Source organism: Lepidochelys kempii, chromosome 14 (assembly GCF_965140285.1).
Source record: "Lepidochelys kempii isolate rLepKem1 chromosome 14, rLepKem1.hap1, whole genome shotgun sequence".
Taxonomy (NCBI): Eukaryota; Metazoa; Chordata; order Testudines; family Cheloniidae; genus Lepidochelys; species Lepidochelys kempii.
Genome location: NC_136393.1, coordinates 46,431,911 through 46,450,739, shown reverse-complemented (window position 1 = coordinate 46,450,739; position 18,829 = coordinate 46,431,911). Strand labels below are relative to the sequence as shown.

Genomic DNA, 18,829 nt, shown 5'->3' with positions numbered 1-18,829 from the left:
CCTCCCACCACCCTGTGTCCCCTCCCACGTGGCTGTGGGGTGTTTTTCAGAGCTCACGACGCCCCCGATTGAAATGAACCGCACGGACACCAGGGCTCTGGACTCGGCTTGTAATTGACTCTGCTGCGGAGCTGGAAGCGCCAGCTGGGGGGCGCGAGTGCCCAGTTTGCACCGTCACCCCTCGCCCCCACCCGGGGGGGGCGCCGCAGGCCGGAGCTGGGGCCGCTATTCGTTGCAGTGGTCCCTGTCGGAGCAGCACGTGTACTCGGCGTGGCGCCCGGTCTGCGGGTCGTCCCACTTCAGGCCGCACTTCTTGTTATCCGCCTGGATGCAGCCCAGCATCTTCTGCTCCACCTGGCCGCCTGCAAGGGGGGAGGCAGAGAGAGCAGGGGTGAGCCAGCGGCTCCCACTCGCCTACACCAGCGAGTTGAGTCGCTTTAGCTTCCCCCGGTGGGATGAAAGGGACACAGCCCCACCCGCAGTGGGTTTGGGGGGCAGGAGGGGTGACACCGAATGGCCCGGGTCGGGTGGGGGACCGTGCCTCTGAGGGCTGAGCTTCCCAGACAGGCCCGGCGGGACGCTGCCTGCGAAGCTCTTGGCATTGTGCAGCCAGTTGGAGCTGGGCCCTGAAGAAAGCAGAGCGCTTGCGTAAGCACTGAGTGATCACATAAGAACGGCCACACTCATAGATTCATAGATATTAAGGTCAGAAGGGACGATTATGATCATCTAGTCCGACCTCCTGCACAATGCAGGCCACAGGATCTCACCCACCCACTCCTGCGAAAAACCTCTCACCTATGTCTGAGCTATTGAAGTCCTCAAATCATGGTTTAAAGACTTCAAGGTGCAGAGAATCCTCCAGCAAGTGTCCCGTGCCCCATGCTACAGAGGAAGGCGAAAAACCTCCAGGGCCTCTTCCAATCTGCCCTGGAGGAAAATTCCTTCCCAACCCCAAATATGGCGATCAACTAAACCCTGAGCACTGAGTCAGACCAATGGTCCACCCAGCCCAGCATCCTGTCTTCCGACAGTGGCCAATGCCAGGGGCTTCAGAGGGAATGAACAGAACAGGGCAATTATCGAGTGATCCAGCCCCTGTCGTCCACTCCCAGCTCCTGGCAGTCAGAGGTTAAGGGTCACCCAGTGTATGACCATAAGAACATAAGAACGGCAATATTGGGTCAGCCCAATGGTCCATCTAGCCCAGTCTTCTGTCTTCCTATAGTGTCTGGCAGCAGATTCTTCAGAGGCAATGACCGGAACAGGGCGATTATCAAGTGATCCATCTCCGGTCATCCAGTCCCAGCTTTTAGCCATCGGAGGTTCAGAGCATGGCGTGAACAACACAGGCTGTGTTATGTGTAGGTTTGGAAAGACTCTATTTTTATCAGTAAATGTCCATTTCACCACACACACATAAACCGACAAAATACATTTCCAATGCTGCTTATCCGAGTTTGCTTTAAGGCTATTTCCATTATACGTTTTGATATGTGATGTTGATAATTTGTGTTTTATGGGCTATAAAAGCTTTAGTTTTTCAAATCTCAACATCTACTGTCAGGAAATAATTATTGTCCAACCCCCCTCTTATTGTCTGACACTGCCCCCCCCCCGCCCCGATTACCTGCAATTGTGAAAATTTAAACAAAAAAATTGGAAAAAAAAATGTTGAAACCCCCAAATTTTGCACAACTGTGAAAATTTAAATAGATATAAAAATGCTTAAAAATAAACATTGATATTAGGTGTCAAAATTATAAAAAAATAAAAATTGAAGTCTGCCAAGCTTAGTTATACAGAAGTCAGCCTAGATGAAAATAAGTGTGTGTGTGTGTTAGAGAAACCATAGCTCTGCCATTGAGGTGGACTTGGAGAGAATGTGTCTGAGTAACTGAGAGGCTGGGTAGGGCAGAGACACTGGTTTCGGGGCCTCGGCAGACGACCTGCAGGGTCCCCACTGCCAGCATGGGTGTAGGAGATGGGGTGCACCTGGGAGTGTGCCTGAGAGAGCTGGAGTGGGAAACAATGATCAGGAGTAGGAGGCTTAGCAGCATGTGGGGTTCAGGGGTTGGATCCCATCACGTGCAGATCAAGGTGGGATCAAGGTGTGGGATCAAGGTGTCCTAGTATGTGCAGGAGGAAGGAAGGTTATTGGAGGGGGAGAGAAAGATCACAGTGCCACCTAGGGGGCATGGAAAGGTGGAGGTGCTGATTGGCTGGGGGCAAAGGAGGTGGAGCCATGGGGGTCCTATAAGGAAGGGCCAGGGAGGGTGGGGGGATGGGATGCAGTTTAAAGTTATGCCATGGGCTGTGGTCCAGATAACGCCAGCCATGTCTTGGAAGGATGGGGGTGGCGGGCCTACGGCCTCTAGGTGGGTGCGGCGAACAGAGGGGGCAGGGCCAGCTCAGACACTGATGGGCCAGCAGTGGAAGGTGAGAGGCCAATAATAGCCCAAGGAGGAAAGGGGTGTGGCTTATTGGTTTTGAGTGGGTGTGGCCAACACTGTGGGTGGAGCTAACCACCTCCGCTCAGATGTGGGTGGGGGATAAGGTGAGGGGTGTGAAGCGGGGTGGAGGGAGTAAGAGTTTTAGACAGAAGTGAGCGGGGGGAGGCTCTTGCCTCTGGATGGGTGCCAGCAGAGCCACTATTGGAGAAAGGAGACAATGGCAGCCGAATGCCTGGGTCCTTACCGTAGGAGATGGTGACGGAGAGGCAGGCTTCCTTGGGAGGGTGGGAGTTGCAGGTCATTTTTTGGGGCATGCAGGGCATCCCTGGCTGCAAGGAGCTGCAGAGCCGGCAGCGCAGGGCGTCAGCTGCGGAGGGACACGAGAGATGAGCACCCATCAGGCTGTGGCCGCCCAACCATCACCCAGACGTCCCCCCCAGAGGAGTGCTCCCCAGCAGGGCCCACCACTGGCCTCCCCTACTGCAACCTCTGGGGCTTGGCTCTGGGAGGGGAGTGGGATCTAGTAGTTACATCGGGGGAGCTGGGAGCCAGGACTCCTGGGTTCTATCCCCAGCGCTAGAGGGGAGATGAGGTCTAGTGGGTTAGAGCAGGAGGGCTGGGTGTCAGGATTCCTGGGTTCTATCTCCAGCCATAGGAGGAGAGAGGGGTCCCCCACAGCAGAAGCAGCTCAGGGTCTGTATATGTCACACTGTAGTGGAATCCCCCCCCCCGAACCCCCCACAGCCCGAGGTGGCGCTTACCGCCTAGCATGAGGCAGAGCAGGGCAGAGACTGCGAGGAGCAGAGTCCGGGCCATGCTGGGCTCCTCTGGATCAAGGCAAGTGCTGGGTCAGGGGAGTGGAGAGTTCTCAGCTGGTGGAGATGCAGACTCCTGGCTGATTGCAGATGGGCTCAGAGCTGGCTTTATCCTCCCACAATCCCCTGAGGGCCAACCCCCGCAGATCACTCACTGGGGTGGGGGTGGAGGACAATGAGACGGGACGCACTGGACTGTGGCTGATGTCCAAGGAGATTGCCAGGTGGACTCCCACACAGAGAACAGCCGCTGCCTAGAAGCAACACCCACCCTACCCCCACCAGGGATACCAGCAGAAGACTGGGAGTCAGGACTCCTGGATTTTCTCCCTGACAGTGAGAGTGGAGTGGGGTCTAGTAAGCTGGGGTAGGGGAGGTTGGGAGCCAGGACTCTTGGGTTCCGACCCCAGCTTTGGGAGGGGAGTGGACTCTAGTGGTTAGAGGTGGGGGAGCTGGGAGTCAGGACTCCTGGGTTCCATCCCCAGTTCTGGGAGGGGAGGGGAGTCTAGTGGTTAGAGCTGGGAGCCAGGACTCCTGGGTTCCATCCCTGGCTTTGGGTGTGGAGTGGGACATAGTGGTTAGAGCAGGGGAAACGAGGATTCTGGGTTCTTGTCCTAGGCCTACCATTGGTTTTTGGCAAGACTTTTATCCTCATTTGTAAACAAAATGGCATCAGCCAAGAAATATATTTAATCATAGATAATCATAGAATATCAGGGTTGGAAGGGACCTCAGGAGGTCATCTAGTCCCACCCCCTGCTCAAAGCAGGACGATATGTAACCTCACCATCTGCGATCTGCTGTAGGAATTATTGTGGGGGGCAGTTCTCTGCCTTGTGTCACACAGTGGGTCAGACTGGATGATCTCAATGGCTCTTTCTGGCCTTGGAATATATGAATCTACGAAGCTATAAATATCCTGTGCGGAGGTGGAATGAATCCTGTTGAACTGGCATAAATAAGGACAAACACTTTGTTCTCACAGTTAATGGGTTCGGCTTGATCTGTTCATGAGGGAATTAGGACACTGCCTCCCTCATATTTACCTGCTATTGACTCAGTGGCAACCCCTCTGTGATGCTAGGGGGCGCTGTGCTGCAGGGATTGGGGTGGGGGCTCAGTAGGGGGCACTCTCCCTTCGCAGTGAGTGCTGACCCTGATGCCTGGAGATAAAATATAAAATAAAGACCCTGAATACACCAGTTCCATCCCTGGTTCTATCTGCTAGACTCACTCCCCTTCCAGAGCCAGGGAGAGAACCCAGGAGTCCGGGTTTCCAGCCCCACACTGAATCTAGCTGTGGAGACTGATCCGTGCCCAGCAGTGACTGTTCTTTGTGTAGGCAGCTACTATGAAATGGCTTTGCTCTGTCCCTCCAGCCAGCCCCCCCGCCGGGTGATGCTCCCTGCATGGCTGGCCACCTCAGCACAGAAGGAAAATGCCAGTTCCCAGCCCCCCTGTGATCAGTCAGGAGTGTGTGTCATTCTCATCTAAGCCCTCTGTACTCCCTGCACCCAGCACCTGTCCTGGCTCAGAGAAGCCCAGCATGCCTAGGGTCTGACTGCCAGCCCCCTGCTCTTACCACTAGACCCCACTCCTCTCTCAGAGCTGGGGATAGAACCCAGGAGTCCTGACTCCTAGCTCCCGCAGAACCCACTAGACCCAACTCCCTACACAGAGCCAGGGATAGAACCCAGGAGTCCTGACTCCCAGCCCCCACCCATGCCCCATTCTAACCCACTAGAACCCACTCTCTTCCCAGAGCCAGGGATAGAACCCAAGAGTCCTGGCTCCCAGCCCCCCCTGCACTAATCCACTAGACCCCACACCCCTCTCAGACCTGGAATGGAACCCAGAAGTCCTGGCTTCCAGACACCCCCTGCTCTTACCACTAGACCCCACTCCCCTCCCAGAGCTGGGATAGATCCCAGCAGTCCTGACTCCCAGCCCCTCCCCCCTGGCTCTAACCCCCTAGATCCCACTCCCCTTCCAGATCTGGGAAAAGAACCCAGGAGTCCTGACTCCCAGCTCCTTCACTCCCCTTTTAGAGCCAATGAGAGGACCCAGCTCCCAGCCCCCTTTCCTCTGGGGTGGACAAATGAGTGTTGAAGATGCTGAAATCAGCCCCTTGGTGTGGCTTCCGTCTAATGAGTTGACTCAAATGCATGCATGCAGCTGCCCTGGAAACCGCCCTGTCAATTAGTATCCCTGGAGGTGGGGGAGCTCTCCTTGGAGGACTCAGAGGTGTGGATGGGGATCGCCGGTCTCTGCCTGCCATGCCAGGGGTTACGTGCTCAACACAGGCAGCTTTTCCACCAGGACCTTGAGTCAATCCAGAGTGAACAACCCCCGCAGTGCCACTGAAAGAGGATGAATCACAGCCCTGGGTCCTCTCAGTCATGCATAAGCCACTTCCCTGGCACGTCTCGGGTCAGCAACCCACCAGATCTCTGCTCGGCCATAGAGACGTCTGGGGTAACCCAGCCAAACTGACAGAACCTCAGGAGGGGAAAAGTGGTGTCACTCCGCAATGTACAATGACGGGAGTGTGTGTGTGTGGCGGGGGGCTGGAAGTCAGGACTCCTGGGTTCTATCCATGGCTTCGGGAGAGGAGTGGGGCCTACTGGGCTGGAGGGGGCTAGCAATCAGGACTCCTGGGTTCTTCTGTCTCACTTGGTGATGCACATAATAAATAATAATAACAGAAGGCATTTATTAAAGAAAGCAGGTACTGACCCAAACAGGCCTCTACACAGCTCTCAGTCCAGAGTTGTCTCCCTTGTTCATCAGGGACACCACATTGGCTGGAGCGATATGCTGAACACAGCGACATCTAATGGCAGAATGACATACTGCAAGGAAACATGCCTGGAGAAAGAAAAGGACTTGTGGCTCCTTAGAGACTAATACATTTATTTGAGCATCGGATGCAACCGATGAAGTGAGCTGCAGCTCATGAAAGCTTATGCTCAAATAAATTTGTTAGTCTCTAAAGTGCCAAAAGTACTCCTTTTCGTATCTCCATCTAGTGGCCAGATGAATTACTACAGCAGCCGTCTACTGACTTCCAGCTGAGCAAATTACTCCCTTTGCTCAGCTGGTGGTAGGCATCTGGGATTTGATGCTGCAGGTCCTGGCTTCCTCATGGGGCTCAGTTCTCCTTCTCTTCCTCGTGTTCCCTCTTCCTTGTGGGTTCAGCAGTTCTTTGGGTCTCAGCTGGGGGAGGAAATGCAGATGTCATTCTCCCACTGAAAAGGCCCAAACAACCACAAACTCTGCTTGAGTTTGGGGCTGCCCCACAGCACGTGGGTTCTGGTGACTTCAGGGGATGAGAGAACTCCCCACAGGTGTCTGATCCTCTAGAAGGCCAGAGGATCATCCCATGTTCACATAAAAAGCAGCAAATGGGACACAAGGCTTTTTCCCTCTAGGGGAAGTCAGCTGTAATCCATCCTCAGATCTAGGGGACTGGCTGGCTTGGGAGGGCAGGGAATGGCACACAGGGAATTTTCCCTATAAGGTGTGCCAGCTCCAATCTGGCCCTAGGATGGGGGCACTGGCTGCTCCAGGGGGATGGGGAATGTGACATGAGGCCTTTCCCCTGTAACGCTGCAATCCTCTTACTCTACTGATGCTCACCTGTGGGGCTTGGCTTCTCTTTGAGCACCGATGCTAAGAAGCCGCAGTGCCGGGTGGGCGATGTTCCCTTGACCTGGAGCGGCTCTGTGCTGATGCGGACGAAGTTCTGCTCCTTGGAGTTGTAGAGGGGCCACTGCTCCTCGCTGCCCTCTGACCCTGTGGGGTTCCTGGGGGGAAATTCAACACGTCCCGTGGAAGTTAATACTGGACCTGGGCGGGGATGGGAATGTGCTCCAGCTGGAGTCTGACATCCCAGATGCAGGAGTCACTGGGAGTCAAACCGCAAAGTCTGGCCCCTTTCCAAAATGGCCACCCTCAGTGAAGATGGCTGCAGCCTCCTGTTCTTCTCAAATGGACTAATACTCATGGTGCCATTGTTCTCTATGAGACTGAAGCCACATGCTGCCCTCAGTGAAGATGGCTTTCCTTTTGTGCTCTCAGACATAGGGTGGGCAGTGTGGGGAGCAGAGCAACATAGAGGCAGAGGGAAGGACACTGCAGTGGTGGGGAAACATGGGGGCACAGATCTGGGCTGGGAAGGAGGCTGAAGCCACAGTTTGCCCTCAGTTAAGATGTCCGCTGTCTCTTGTCCTTCCAAACAGGAGATAGCCATGTGCTTCCCTAACTAAAGATGGCCACTTCCTTCTAATGTTCTCAATGGGATTGAAGCCTCTGGCTGTCCTGAGTTATGATGGCTGCCATTCGCCTACAGCACTTGCAGGGCGGGCTGACTATAGAAAAGATGGCAATCACCTCCTATTGTTCCTAGAGTGAGAGAAGCCAGAGGCTGCCCACAGTTAAGATGGCCTCCTTCTGCCTGCCTCCTAGGCAAGTAGCAGTGAGATTGCCTGTAGCGAAGACGGCTGGGCTGGCCTGTGGTAACAGCAGCTCTTTGGCTCCCTCTGGAGGTGAAGTGGGGTAATGGAGGCCGCCTTTCTACCTGCCGCTGAGCTGATTTGCATATGCAGCTTCCTGGCTCCCACTTTGAGTAAATGGAGAAGAGGGAGGGGCTCCAGGTATAATTTGCATAGATGTCCAAGGAGTGCCATGCAATGCCCAAAGCTGCACAGTTGGGGGGTTCCCTGTATTTGATGCTCACAATCTGTGTCACCTTGGCCAGGTGGCTGGAGAGATGCGAATGGGGTGGCAAGTGTGAGAACTCGTGGTGGTTCGATAATGGGGAAAGTGGCTAGCCCTAATCTGGGAGTCAGTGGACCCACTTTGGGTAGTCAGGAGCCAAGAACAAAAACATTTGTGGTGGTGGTGGTTTTTGCGTGGTTGCGGTTTGTAGTTTTGCCATTGTTGGGGTTAGGCAAGGGAAGAGAAGCTGTTTTCTAAGCTGCTAATTTTCCTGCGGGAATGCAATTGTGTTGTTGTGTTTTCAAAATTCCTGTGTGAAAAAGGAAAGGGGCTGTTACTAACTGTGAATCATCATGTTTAAAATTTTGTCTCCCTCATAAAAATTTAGTTCTTCCTCTAGCCGGGGGTGGAAGTTGAACTGGTTTTCTATATTTAAAAAGGAACTCTTCCTAGACTTGGCTGTCAGACCACGTTGTGGACAACTGGCTCAAGGGGGACACTCACTCTTCTGGTTTGATCACTGGGGCTGCTTTTTGGGCTGTTAGGATTAGAGGGCATGAGAGGATTCTGGGGGATTCCCTTACCCGCTCCTGGCAAACTCCGCCCAGTACCGCATCACCCTGCGGCTCAGCCCGGTCTCGGCCTCCGTGAGAGTGTAGTTGGCGCCCCACATGGCCGTCAGGGTCCCGAAGAGGTAGGGCACCTCGGAGCTGTGTGGCACCCCCATCCACTCTGGTAAAGACAAGCCGGGACTGCGGTGGGTGAAGTAGTAGGTGTACACAGGACTGCCGGCCTCCGCCTCTTGCTCAGCCACCTCAGCTACCGGGCACACGAAGAGGTGGTCACCGGTGGATTGATCCATGGCCCATAAGTATCGTGCCTCATCCTGCCTCTCCTGGATGTACCGCCGTGCCACGATCTGGATGGCCTCTTCTGGGGCCCCTGGCACTGTCAGCCTCACCACCTGCAGCAGCTCCTCCCAGCCGATGTGGCTGATGTTCTCCAGGCTGAAGTCAAGAGGACTGAATTTTAACATGTAGCTGCCTTCATTGGCGGTGAACCCGGTCAGGATGGGCATAGGCTGGCTCTGCCCAGCCCTCAGCAGCCTTGATGGTGTATCAGGGAGGAAATCCCCATCTGGTGTTGGCACAAAGACCATCATCAGCATCTCCTTGCTGCGCAAGATGGAGTTATCGTGTTTGGGGAACTCCCCGGGTTCCTTCCCCAGCAGGCAGCCCACCAGGGCGGTGTCGTCACCATCGGCGCAGCCCAGCAGCTGGCCCAGCCTCCGGCCTCTCTCCCTGGCCCCCTCAAGTGAAATCCAAGCCCACGGTGCGTTCGGGGCTCCGCTCTGTAGCACAGCGCGGGTGAAGAGGGGCCGGCTCCCTGGGGAGAGGAGGTGGAAGCCGACTGAGGAACCACCGGCGCTCACGCCGAAGAGCATCACGCGGGCTGGGTCCCCACCGAAGGCGGCCGCGTTGTCCCGCAGCCAGCGCATCGCCAGTCGCTGGTCCCACAGGCCGGCGTTCCCCGGGGCAGCCGGGGGCAGGGACAGGAAGCCCAGCGCCCCCAGCCGGTAGTTCATGGAGGCCACAATCACGTTCTCGGTAGCGGCTAAGAAGCGCCCATCATAGACGCTGAGAGAGGCAGAGCCAGAAATGTACCCCCCACCGTGGATCCAGACGAGGACAGGGGCTGTCCCGTTGGGCCGGGGATGGGGCACCCAGACGTTGAGGAAGAGGCAGTCCTCAGACAGCGGTGTTTTGGGTGACCAGACCTCAGCCTCAGGGATACCAGTAAACAGAGGCTGGTGGCAGGCATTGCCGAAGTCGGTGGCTTCCTGGACGTGGCTCCAGGGCTGGTGGGGAAGTGGTTTCTGGAAGCGCAAGGCCCCCACGGGGGGCTCGGCGTAGGGGATGCCCAGGAAGGCCGTTACTGAGCTGGAGCCGGCCGGGAGGCGCTTGCCCCGGATGGGGCCGCTGGTGGTGAGCACCACGGTGCCATCGTCATCGGAGCCAGAGCTGGGGCCCGGCAGGGAGAGAAGGAGCAGGCAGGGGAGGAGTCCCAGCATTGCGGCAGCTGGAAGGGAAACACCCCACCAGAGGGAGTTACAGGGGAAGAGCCATAGGGCCTTTCCCCTTCAGCCATTGCCAGTCCTCATCTGATCCAAGCCCTCCACCAATAGATGGGGGCAGGAGGTTTCCTTTGCTGTCCTTGAGCCCCTTGAGCAAATACAGCCCTGCCGGTCAGTCACCCTGGCACACTGAGTCTTTTGCTGAGCTCACTATGGTATGTCCTTCACCTCACTGCAGGTGAGAGCGCCCTTCCTGCCCTGGGAGAACACGTCTGGACAGGAGGGCGACCATCACACTCCCCTACCGGTAGACCCCATCTTGCCCATCTCTAACCCCCTAGACTCCACTCCCCTCCCAGAGCTGGGGATAGAACCCAGGAGTCCTGACTCCCAGCCCCCACTGCTCTAACCCACGAGACCCCACTCCCTTGCCAGAGGTGGGGATAGAACCCAGGAGTCCGGCTCATGGTCATCTCACACAGTGGCTACACAAATTGTACCCCTGAGCTGTGAGACCCGAGACACTGACCAAGGCAGCAGAGAGCAGAAGAACAAGACAGGGCAGAGGGAATGGGGGGACAGTGACAAACAGGTGGTCCAGACCTGGGGAGGAAGCTGCAGCGTCTGTGTGGATGGGCACAGGATCTAGTGGGTTGGGGGGTCGGGCATCCTGGGTTCTAGCCCGAACTCTGGCAGGGGAGTGGGGCCTAGTGGGTTAGACAATGGGGGCTGGGAGTCAGAACTGAAGAGGCAGGTTCGGAGCATCAAACCCTCCTTGGAAATGCATCTCCTGGGAGCAACGGGAAATATAGAATCCAGACCCAAGGTCGGGGACTGGCTGGGTTCGGGGGCAGGGAATGAGACATGGGGCCTTTCCCCTCCAGGGGATGCTGGCTCTGATCCCGGCCCAGATCCCCCTGCCCCTGTCTCCGTATATTGGGGTAGAAAGAAGACTCATCCACCTGTGTGTGTGGGGTGACTGTCATGTGCACTGCCATCTGGCCGGGGAAGGAACCTGTCCCTGCGGCTTGTATTGTATAAGGACCTGCAACTGTCATCAAGAAACCACTGATTTTCATGGGCACCCCGGAGAATACGGCTTTTCCTTGATGTCCATTGAGCACGAGCAAAGAGGGGAGTGGGGTCTCGGAGCAGTGGGGGCTGGGAGTTAGGACTCCTGGGTTCTATCCCTGGCTCTGGGAGGGAAGTGGGGTCTAGTGGTTAGAGCGGGGAGGGGGGGCTGGAGACAGGACTCCTGGGTTCTATCCCCAGCTCTTGGTGTGGGGTCTGAGAAATGGTGTATTGGATGGGTAATTCGCAGGGCAGATCCCAGATCCAGCCCCCGATGCCGCATCATTCCCTCCCTTGACCCTCTCTCCCCGTCTTGGAGCTAGGGGGACCAGCAGCAGCACAGACTCACCTGTCCGTCCCCCCAGTGCAGTCGCCGCTTTGTGGCTCTCACTGCGGCTCACGGTTCAGCGAATGGGGGATGATGGATCCGACTGGATGGCTCCAACCCAGAGACTTACGGCCCCCGTGGTTTATTGATCCGGAGAGCAGTGACCTTGTTGAGCTCAGCTCATGCAGGGAGAAGGGGGGCATGGGCCAGCCGGAGGGAGTCCAGGGCAGGGGCCGAAGGCTTCGAGGCACAGCGGAAAGGCTCCGCCGGCTGAAATGCAGCCACCTCTGGGGTGGGGCAACGAATCACATCCACCCAGCAGTGCTGCTCGGGCATTGCTCCCTCGGCACCGAGATGTAGCCGCCTCTGGGGTGGGGCACAGCAGCCATTGAGCACACGGGAAGGTAACGTAATGGTTTAGGAGTCACGGAATTGCATAGGAGCTGGGAAGGCTGAGTTCACCTCCCAAGACTTAGTGGGGGTGTGGGAAGCGTCGGGGGGCAGGCCTCATTGGAAAGACCTTGGGGAATATGTTTTCTGCCCCAGGCAGTACATGGCAGAGTGGCCGCCCCAGCGGCAGTTGGGGTGAAGGATCGACTCCCTGCTCCAGCAGCTTGGGGGGAAGGATCGGGGAGAGGGTTAGGGCTTCAAAGGTTTCAACCACGCTGTGTGTAACTCGTGCATGCGCGAGCTGACGTCTGCACTGGAGAGCCAGGTTCGGCGCATCAAACCCTGCTTGGAAATGTATCTCCTGGGAGCAATGGCAAATATAGAATCCAGGCCCCGGGGCGGTGGGGAGTGGGACATGGGGCCTTTCCCCTTCTGGCCCCTGTCTCTGTATATTGGGATACAAAGAAGCCTCCACCACATCCCTGGCATATGCGGGGTGACAACTGGCCAGGCAGGAACTGTCCCTGTGGCTTGTCTTGTATAATGGCCTGCAACTTGTCATCAATAAAACACTGATTTTTTGAGACTCCAGCTCTTCCCCACTGTCCACTGAGCACCAGCATAGACAGGAGTGGGGTCTAGGGGTTAGAGCAGAGGGATGAGACCCTGGACTCCTGGGTTCTATCCCCAGCTCTGGGAGGGGAGTGGGGGTCTAGTGGTTAGAGCAGGACAGGCTGGGAGCCAGGACTCCTGGGTTCTATTTCTGGCTCTGGGTTGGGAGTGTGATCTCTGGGCTTCATCAACTGTCTGTCGAAACCCCAGAGCATCATTCACCTCCCCGTGCAATCTGTGCCCCCTGTTATCTCGACACAGACCTCCCAGCCCCCAACACACACACTCTCTCGCTCTCCCTCCCCACTGCTTAGGAGCAGCTAACCAATCTCGCACATCAGGGCAGTGTCTGTAGACTGAATATGCTTTAATGCACCGGGAGGCTGCAGGGGTCGGTTTAGTCCGGCGATGCCCGAGGGGTTTATCAGTGGTGGGATTAATAAATCAGCAGCTGCCGCAGGCGCTAACAGGAAGTGGAAGCTCTCATCTGCAAGAAGGTCGGGTCCCCCCAGCAGGGGAATTGTAATTGCTCAGTTCCTCATACGCTGCTTCCTGATCCCCCGACTTCTTCGGCGTTGTCCTGTGGGATACACAGCGAGGCGGGGGATAAACTCAGCCTGAGCAGGGTTTGGTCTGGCTGAAAGCGGGATGGGAAACCTGCAGCCGAAGCCTAGGTGCTGGAAGGAGGGGCTCAGTAGGGGGCGCTGTCCCCCCTGCAGGCAGTGCTGACCCTGGTGTGGCCCTAGGGGGCGCTGTGCTGCAGGGAGCAGGGCAGGGGCTCAGTAGGGGGCGCTGTCCCCCCGCAGGCAGTGCTGACCCTGGTGTGGCCCTAGGGGGCGCTGTGCTGCAGGGAGCAGGGTGGGGACTCAGTAGGGGGCGCTGTCCCCTCGCAGTCCGTTCAGACCACAATGCTACATTCTACCAGTAGGGGATGCTGTCCTGCTGGAGTTCCCGTGTTTCCAAGTAGCTGTGAACGCCAGTGTCCAACATGGAAAGTTCTGTTCTGCCTCCCATAAGAGGCCAGTGGCACACAGGATTCCCAGTGTCTATTGGTTTCTCCTTCATTCCCTTGTTACACAGCGGCCGGGCCTGTCCCCAGAACCCAGCTGCATTTCATTCTTTCATCACCTTCTTTCTCTTCCTCGCCCTTACTGGCCCCCAGCCCCCTCTGTTTTTGGATCCATCCTGTCATGCTGACACAGAGCTGGTCCCAGCTGGCAAATATTTTACTGTCTGTAACAGCCACTTCTGACAGGCCTGAGAAACTCACTACACCTAACACCCTGCTGTCACGGTATTTGTCCATAAACTCCGCCATGTGAAGCTTCTGTGATCCCAAGCCCTGTAATCATTGCGAGAGGTATGTACGGGGGATGTTTAAGGAGCTGTGTTTAAGTACTAAAAATATGTTTTGGAGACCAAGGGAAAAGTAGAGTTCTGCCGGACAAAGGATGGCTTATTCACCTGTCTATCTCGGTGCCCCAGTAACCGAAGCCTCACTTATGTACGGCATCCACATGAGGATTTGAAGTTAACTCAGGAGACAAGACACCGGCGAATGAATCATGGGGCGGGGAAAGGGAGGGCACCCTCACTCCGGGGACAAAATCACGCTTTTGGGGGGATACGAAGAGAAGAAAAAGGCCAAAGAGGAAGCACCACTAGGTGGCGCTGTTATGTAGTCTTCCAAAGTTCTTTAGCGCGCAAGCAAGTTTTGACTCTTGGGAAGACACACCGTGGAGGTGTGACATCCAATGTCCCCATGGGGTAAGGGGACTCAGATATGAGGCCCTTCCCCTTTGGGGGCGCTGGCTCTGATTGAGGCCCAGTGCAGAGGGGGGACTGGCTGGCTCAGAGGGGTGGGGGGAGGGTCACAGGGCCTTTCCCCTCTACAGCTGCTGTCTTCTCACCCCACTGCTGCTCACCTTTGGTGTTCGGCTGCATTCTGGTCAGCCACGCCAAGAACTTGCAGTGCCGGGCAGGCGATGGCCCCTTGACCTGGGGCAGCTCCATGCCAATGCGGAAGAAGTTCTGCTCCGTGGGGTCATAGTGGGGCCACTGCTCCCTGCTGTTCCCTGCCCCTGTGGGATTCCTGGGGGGAAACACGCCCCACAGAGGTTAGTACCAGGCCTGGGCAGGGATGGGAACATGCTTCTGCTGGAATCGGACATCCCAGACCAAGGGGTCATTAAAGTTGCAAAGTCTAGCCCTTTTCCAAAATGGCTACCATCCTTTGTTGTTCTTAAGGAGAGTGAAGCCGCAGGCTGCCCTCTGTTAAGATGGTGGCTACCTCCCGTCTCCTCATATGGGGTGATGCCACAGGTTGCCCTTTATAAAGATGGCTGCTGTCTCCAGGTGTTCTCAAGATTGAAGCCACAGGCTGCCCTAGGTTATGATGGCTGCCATTGGCCTACGGCCATTGCATAAAGTGAGACTGCTCCTAGGAACGACGGCATGGGTGGTGGGTATCATAGGCTGGGGGAGCTGTGGGCTCCAGTGGGGGGTGCAGAAGGGGCACGGCCTTGGGTTGAAGGGGCAGGGCTGGGGGGGCTAGCCTCCCCCAGCCAGCGGTTCACGTGCCACCCATGAACGATGGCCACTGTTTTCCGTTATCTAAGCCCTAAAAGTTAGTCTGCCATAGCTGACTGAGGAAGCTGTGCCGACCCAACTCCCAGTGTTGGTAGAAGGATGGTGCTGTGAATGCAGTGGTTGTGGCTGTGGGAGGCGCTGTTCCTACACCGATGGAAAATCCCCTTCCCTTGAGGTAGGCTGTGTCTACACTATGGGGTGACCCCGGTCTAGCTACGGTGCCGGAGCCATGATCATATGGTCTTCGTAGCATAGACATCCCCTGAGTTTGTGTGGCAGGGCTGGGAAAGGGCAGGCAGAGTTCTGAGATCATGGGCTACTAGCTAAAAAACATGTTTCCTTTAATGAGAGCGGGTGTGTTCATGGGATCACCGACCTCCTGATAAGGGAAGAAGGCAATTATCCCTAACCAGGAATCAGGGGGCTCAGATTTTACATCCCCGAAGTAAGTTCAGCTCTAGGTCAGGGGCTTCCACCAAATAGATTAACTGTTTTTCACAGGGACGCCTTCTTGCCATGGCATTGAGCCGGGTCTTCCTGGATGTTGTGTTCACCTGGCCAAAGGGTTACAGCAGCTCTCATGGTCTGGATCAGGGGCACAAGAGGATTCTGGGGAATTCCCTTACCCGCACCTGGCGAATTCTGACCAGTACTGCATCACCCTGCGGCTCAGCCCCACCTCAGCCTCCGTGTGCGTGTGGTTGGCTCCTCTCACGGACACCAGGGTCCCGAACGTGAAGAGCAGATCAGAGCTGTGTGGCACCCCCATCCACTCAGGTGAAGACAAACCGCTGCTGCGGTGGGTGAAGTAGTAGGCATACATGGGATTGCCAGCCTCCGCCTCTCGCCCAGCCACCTCGGCTACCGGGCACACAACGGAATAGTCACCAAAGATTTGTTCCATGGCCCATCGGTACTACCCTTCCCCCTGCTCCTCCCCCTCCTGGCTGTACTGCTGTGCCATGTCCTGGACGGCCTTTTCTGGTGCCTCTGGCGCTATCAGCCTCACCAGTTTCAGCAGCTCATGCCACCCGATGGAGCTGGCATTCTCCAGGTTGAAGCTGTGGACACTGTCCCTTAGCAAGTAGGAGCCTTCGTTGGCAGTGATGCCAGTCAGGATGGGTATTATAGGCTGGTCATGCTGGGCCTGGAGTAGCCTTGGTGGTGTATCAGGGAGGAAATCCCCATCTGGTGTTGGCCCAAAGGACGTCCCGATCAGATCCGGGTACTGCAAGACGGAGAACTGGTGTTTGGGGAACTCCCCGGGTTCCTTCCCCTGCAGGCAGCCCACCAGGGCGGTGTTGTCACCAGCGGTGCAGCCCAGCAGCTGGCCCAGCCTCCAGCCCCTCCGCTTGGCCTTCGCGGGGGAAATCCAAGCCCACGGTGCTGTCGGGGCTCCGCTCTGCATCGCGACACGGGTGAAGAGGGGCCGGCTCCCCGGGGAGAGGAGGTGGAAGCCGACTGACGCAGCCCCGGCGCTCTGGCCGAAGAGCATCACGCGGGCTGGGTCCCCACCGAAGGCGGCCGCGTTGTCCCGCAGCCAGCGCAGCGCCAGTCGCTGGTCCCACAGGCCGGCGTTCCCCGGGGCGGCCGGGGGCAGGGACAGGAAGCCCAGCGCCCCCAGCTGGTAGTTCATGGAGGCCACGATCATGTTCTCGGTGGCGGCTAAGAAGCGGCCACTGTGGAGCTCTACAGAGGTTGCACCCATATAAAACCCCCCGCCGTGGATCCAGACAAGGACGGGGGCCGGCACGGGAGGCCGGGGATGGGGCACCCAGACATTGAGGAAGAGGCAGTCCTCGGACTGTGGCATACTGACGAAGAAAATTTCGGCATCGGGGTAACTAGTAAGCGGAGGCTGGTGGCAGGCCTTGCCGGAGCCGGTGGCCTGCAGGACGTGGCTCCAGGGCCGGTGGGGAAGTGGTTTCTGGAAGCGCAAGGCCCCCACGGGGGGTTCGGCGTAGGGGATGCCCAGGAAAGCTGTCACTGTGCCAGAACCGGCCGGGAGGTGCTTGCCCCGGATCGGGCCGCTGGTGGTGAGCACCACGGTGCCGTCGTCATCGGAGCCAGAGCTGGGGCCCGGCAGGGAGAGAAGGAGCAGGGAGGGAACCACGTGGAGGAGTCCCAGCATAGCAGCAGCTGGAAGGGATGTGTTGGAGAACTGTGTTATGAATTGTGTTAGTCAAATATATACTAAATAATGCAAGAGGCATGGATATTATATATATAACAGTATAAGAAAATATACAGGAATTTTTGCTTTTGCATGTGATTTTGATAATACAGCACTTTTGACTTTGCTGCGACCGTTTGCACATCCAATAACTGGCTTGTGTGTCTGACCTGTAAAATCCTTGGGCTGTGAATATAGCAGGATGAAGCTGAGGGTCAGGAGGGAGCTGTTAACGCCAGCTGGGCATGAAGAAGCAAACCACAGAAACAGAGCAGTAAGAAGTATAACAACTGTTGGAAGGTCAGAACACCTGGCGGGTGCGTGGATGTGTAAGAGCAAGGCAGAGATGGGCTAGGTGTAATTCAAGATTAGCAGGAGAAGTAAAAGTGCATTGGTTTAGGTTACTTATTGTGATTTACGCACAAGAAGGTTGTTAACAAGGGCCTGTGGAGGGTGGCCCAGGCTGGAGGCCCTGCTACTCTGCTGCACCCTGGCCCAGGAAACAGCTTTCTGAGAGGAAAAGAGCAGTGAATATTAGACCTCCCAGCTGGCAGCCATTTTGGACACCCGGTCCTCCAGCAGCTAGAAGGATTGGGGATTAGCAAGGGCCACTCAAGACCCAGCAGGCTGAAATTAAAGGACCTACTGGCTGCTAGCTTGACAGTTCTTGGTTGGAGTTAGTGGAGTGAGCCCACAAGTTGAGTGCAGCCCAGGCTGGGCCACAATCAGTGGCTGGTGTTCAGAAGGAGTCCCGCTGATTCAGTCCCTGAGAGGGGATTTAACCCAGAAGGTGTGACGGAATACACCCCTGCATTCACACCCTTCACGCTATTGCAATAACCTTTGTGCAAAATATGCCGTGTGAGGTATCATTTGAAAATGAATACCTCCCTGGTCAATAACGTCATGGTGAAATGTGTATAACAACATTCTCTGTAAAGTTATGAACATAAGCTGAAATCCGGTGTTTTTCAGACAAGTCTGGGGAGGGGGTAAACCTGTTTCTCAAGGATAAAGGACAAGGTGACACCCCAGCCAGGTGTCATCAAAGCTGATGGGCCATCACCTGTCAAGTGGCCATTCTTTGATAAGGAAGTGGAGCGGGGTGGGGGGCAGGAACAAACAGACCTGATCTTAGCAAGCAACAGCATGAAACCTCCTTCCCCCACTCCCAGACTCCATGCCTCCTTGCTCTCAGTTGGAAAGAACTTTTTCTAGGGGTTACACTCTGAAAAATGCATTTCAGAGGGTGACTGAACTATAAAAGCGAGGGGCAAAAACACCCCAGTGGTATCTCTCCCTATCCATCTCTCTCTTTTCATCTAAGAAGACAAAAGAAACAGCCATTGGGCTTTGGGAACAGATCCTGGCCTGAGGGTCTGGTCAGCAATGTACTGAACAGATGTGGTAAGGGACTTCACCTTGACCTGAGTCTAGTTTGTTAAGTTTAGAAAGTGTCTTATCTTTGTTGTAGCCATTCCTGACTTCATGCCTCATCACTTAAAATCTGTCTCTTTGTAGTTAGATAAACTTGTTTGATTCTTTAATTGAAACTCACCCAGTGTTGTGGATCATTTGGGTAACTCCCTTTAAGGTAGCAGGCTG

General features: G+C 56.0%; 2 protein-coding genes and 1 pseudogene across 2 annotated transcripts; all 3 read right to left on the bottom strand.

Annotated features, from left to right (window-relative positions):
- Positions 1-82: 82 nt before the first annotated feature.
- Positions 83-3,364, bottom strand: LOC144929329 (uncharacterized). The gene is made up of 3 exons (XM_078848614.1): positions 3,215-3,364; positions 2,698-2,820; positions 83-362 (listed from the first exon to the last, which is right to left on the bottom strand). The coding sequence occupies exons 1-3, from the start codon at positions 3,267-3,269 to the stop codon at positions 226-228; spliced, it is 315 nt and encodes a 104-aa protein (XP_078704740.1). The 5' UTR covers positions 3,270-3,364; the 3' UTR covers positions 83-225.
- Positions 3,365-6,419: 3,055 nt separating this feature from the next.
- Positions 6,420-10,058, bottom strand: LOC140897903 (acetylcholinesterase). Its single transcript, XM_073311156.2, has 3 exons — positions 8,572-10,058; positions 6,908-7,074; positions 6,420-6,484 (listed from the first exon to the last, which is right to left on the bottom strand). Exons 1-3 carry the CDS (start codon positions 10,056-10,058, stop codon positions 6,420-6,422), a joined length of 1,719 nt encoding a protein of 572 aa, XP_073167257.2.
- A 3,183-nt stretch (positions 10,059-13,241) lies between these two features.
- LOC140897533 (acetylcholinesterase pseudogene) lies at positions 13,242-17,182 on the bottom strand (annotated as a pseudogene).
- Between the last annotated feature and the right edge of the window lie 1,647 nt (positions 17,183-18,829).

Bases quoted from the DNA above. Each gene is read 5' to 3' on its own strand.
- LOC144929329 (XM_078848614.1), bottom strand. From the start codon at position 3,269: ATGGCCCGGACTCTGCTCCTCGCAGTCTCTGCCCTGCTCTGCCTCATG. The intron at 2,821-3,214 runs GTAAGCGCCACC...GTCCCTCCGCAG, and splicing joins GCTCTGCCTCATGCTAGGCG to CTGACGCCCTGCGCTGCCGG. The intron at 363-2,697 runs GTAAGGACCCAG...CCCCCCTTGCAG, and splicing joins CTCCGTCACCATCTCCTACG to GCGGCCAGGTGGAGCAGAAG.
- LOC140897903 (XM_073311156.2), bottom strand. From the start codon at position 10,058: ATGCTGGGACTCCTCCCCTGCCTGCTCCTTCTCTCCCTGCCGGGCCCC. The intron at 7,075-8,571 runs GTAAGGGAATCC...ATTTCCCCCCAG, and splicing joins GCGGAGTTTGCCAGGAGCGG to GAACCCCACAGGGTCAGAGG. The intron at 6,485-6,907 runs GTGAGCATCAGT...TTCCTCCCCCAG, and splicing joins AGAGAAGCCAAGCCCCACAG to CTGAGACCCAAAGAACTGCT.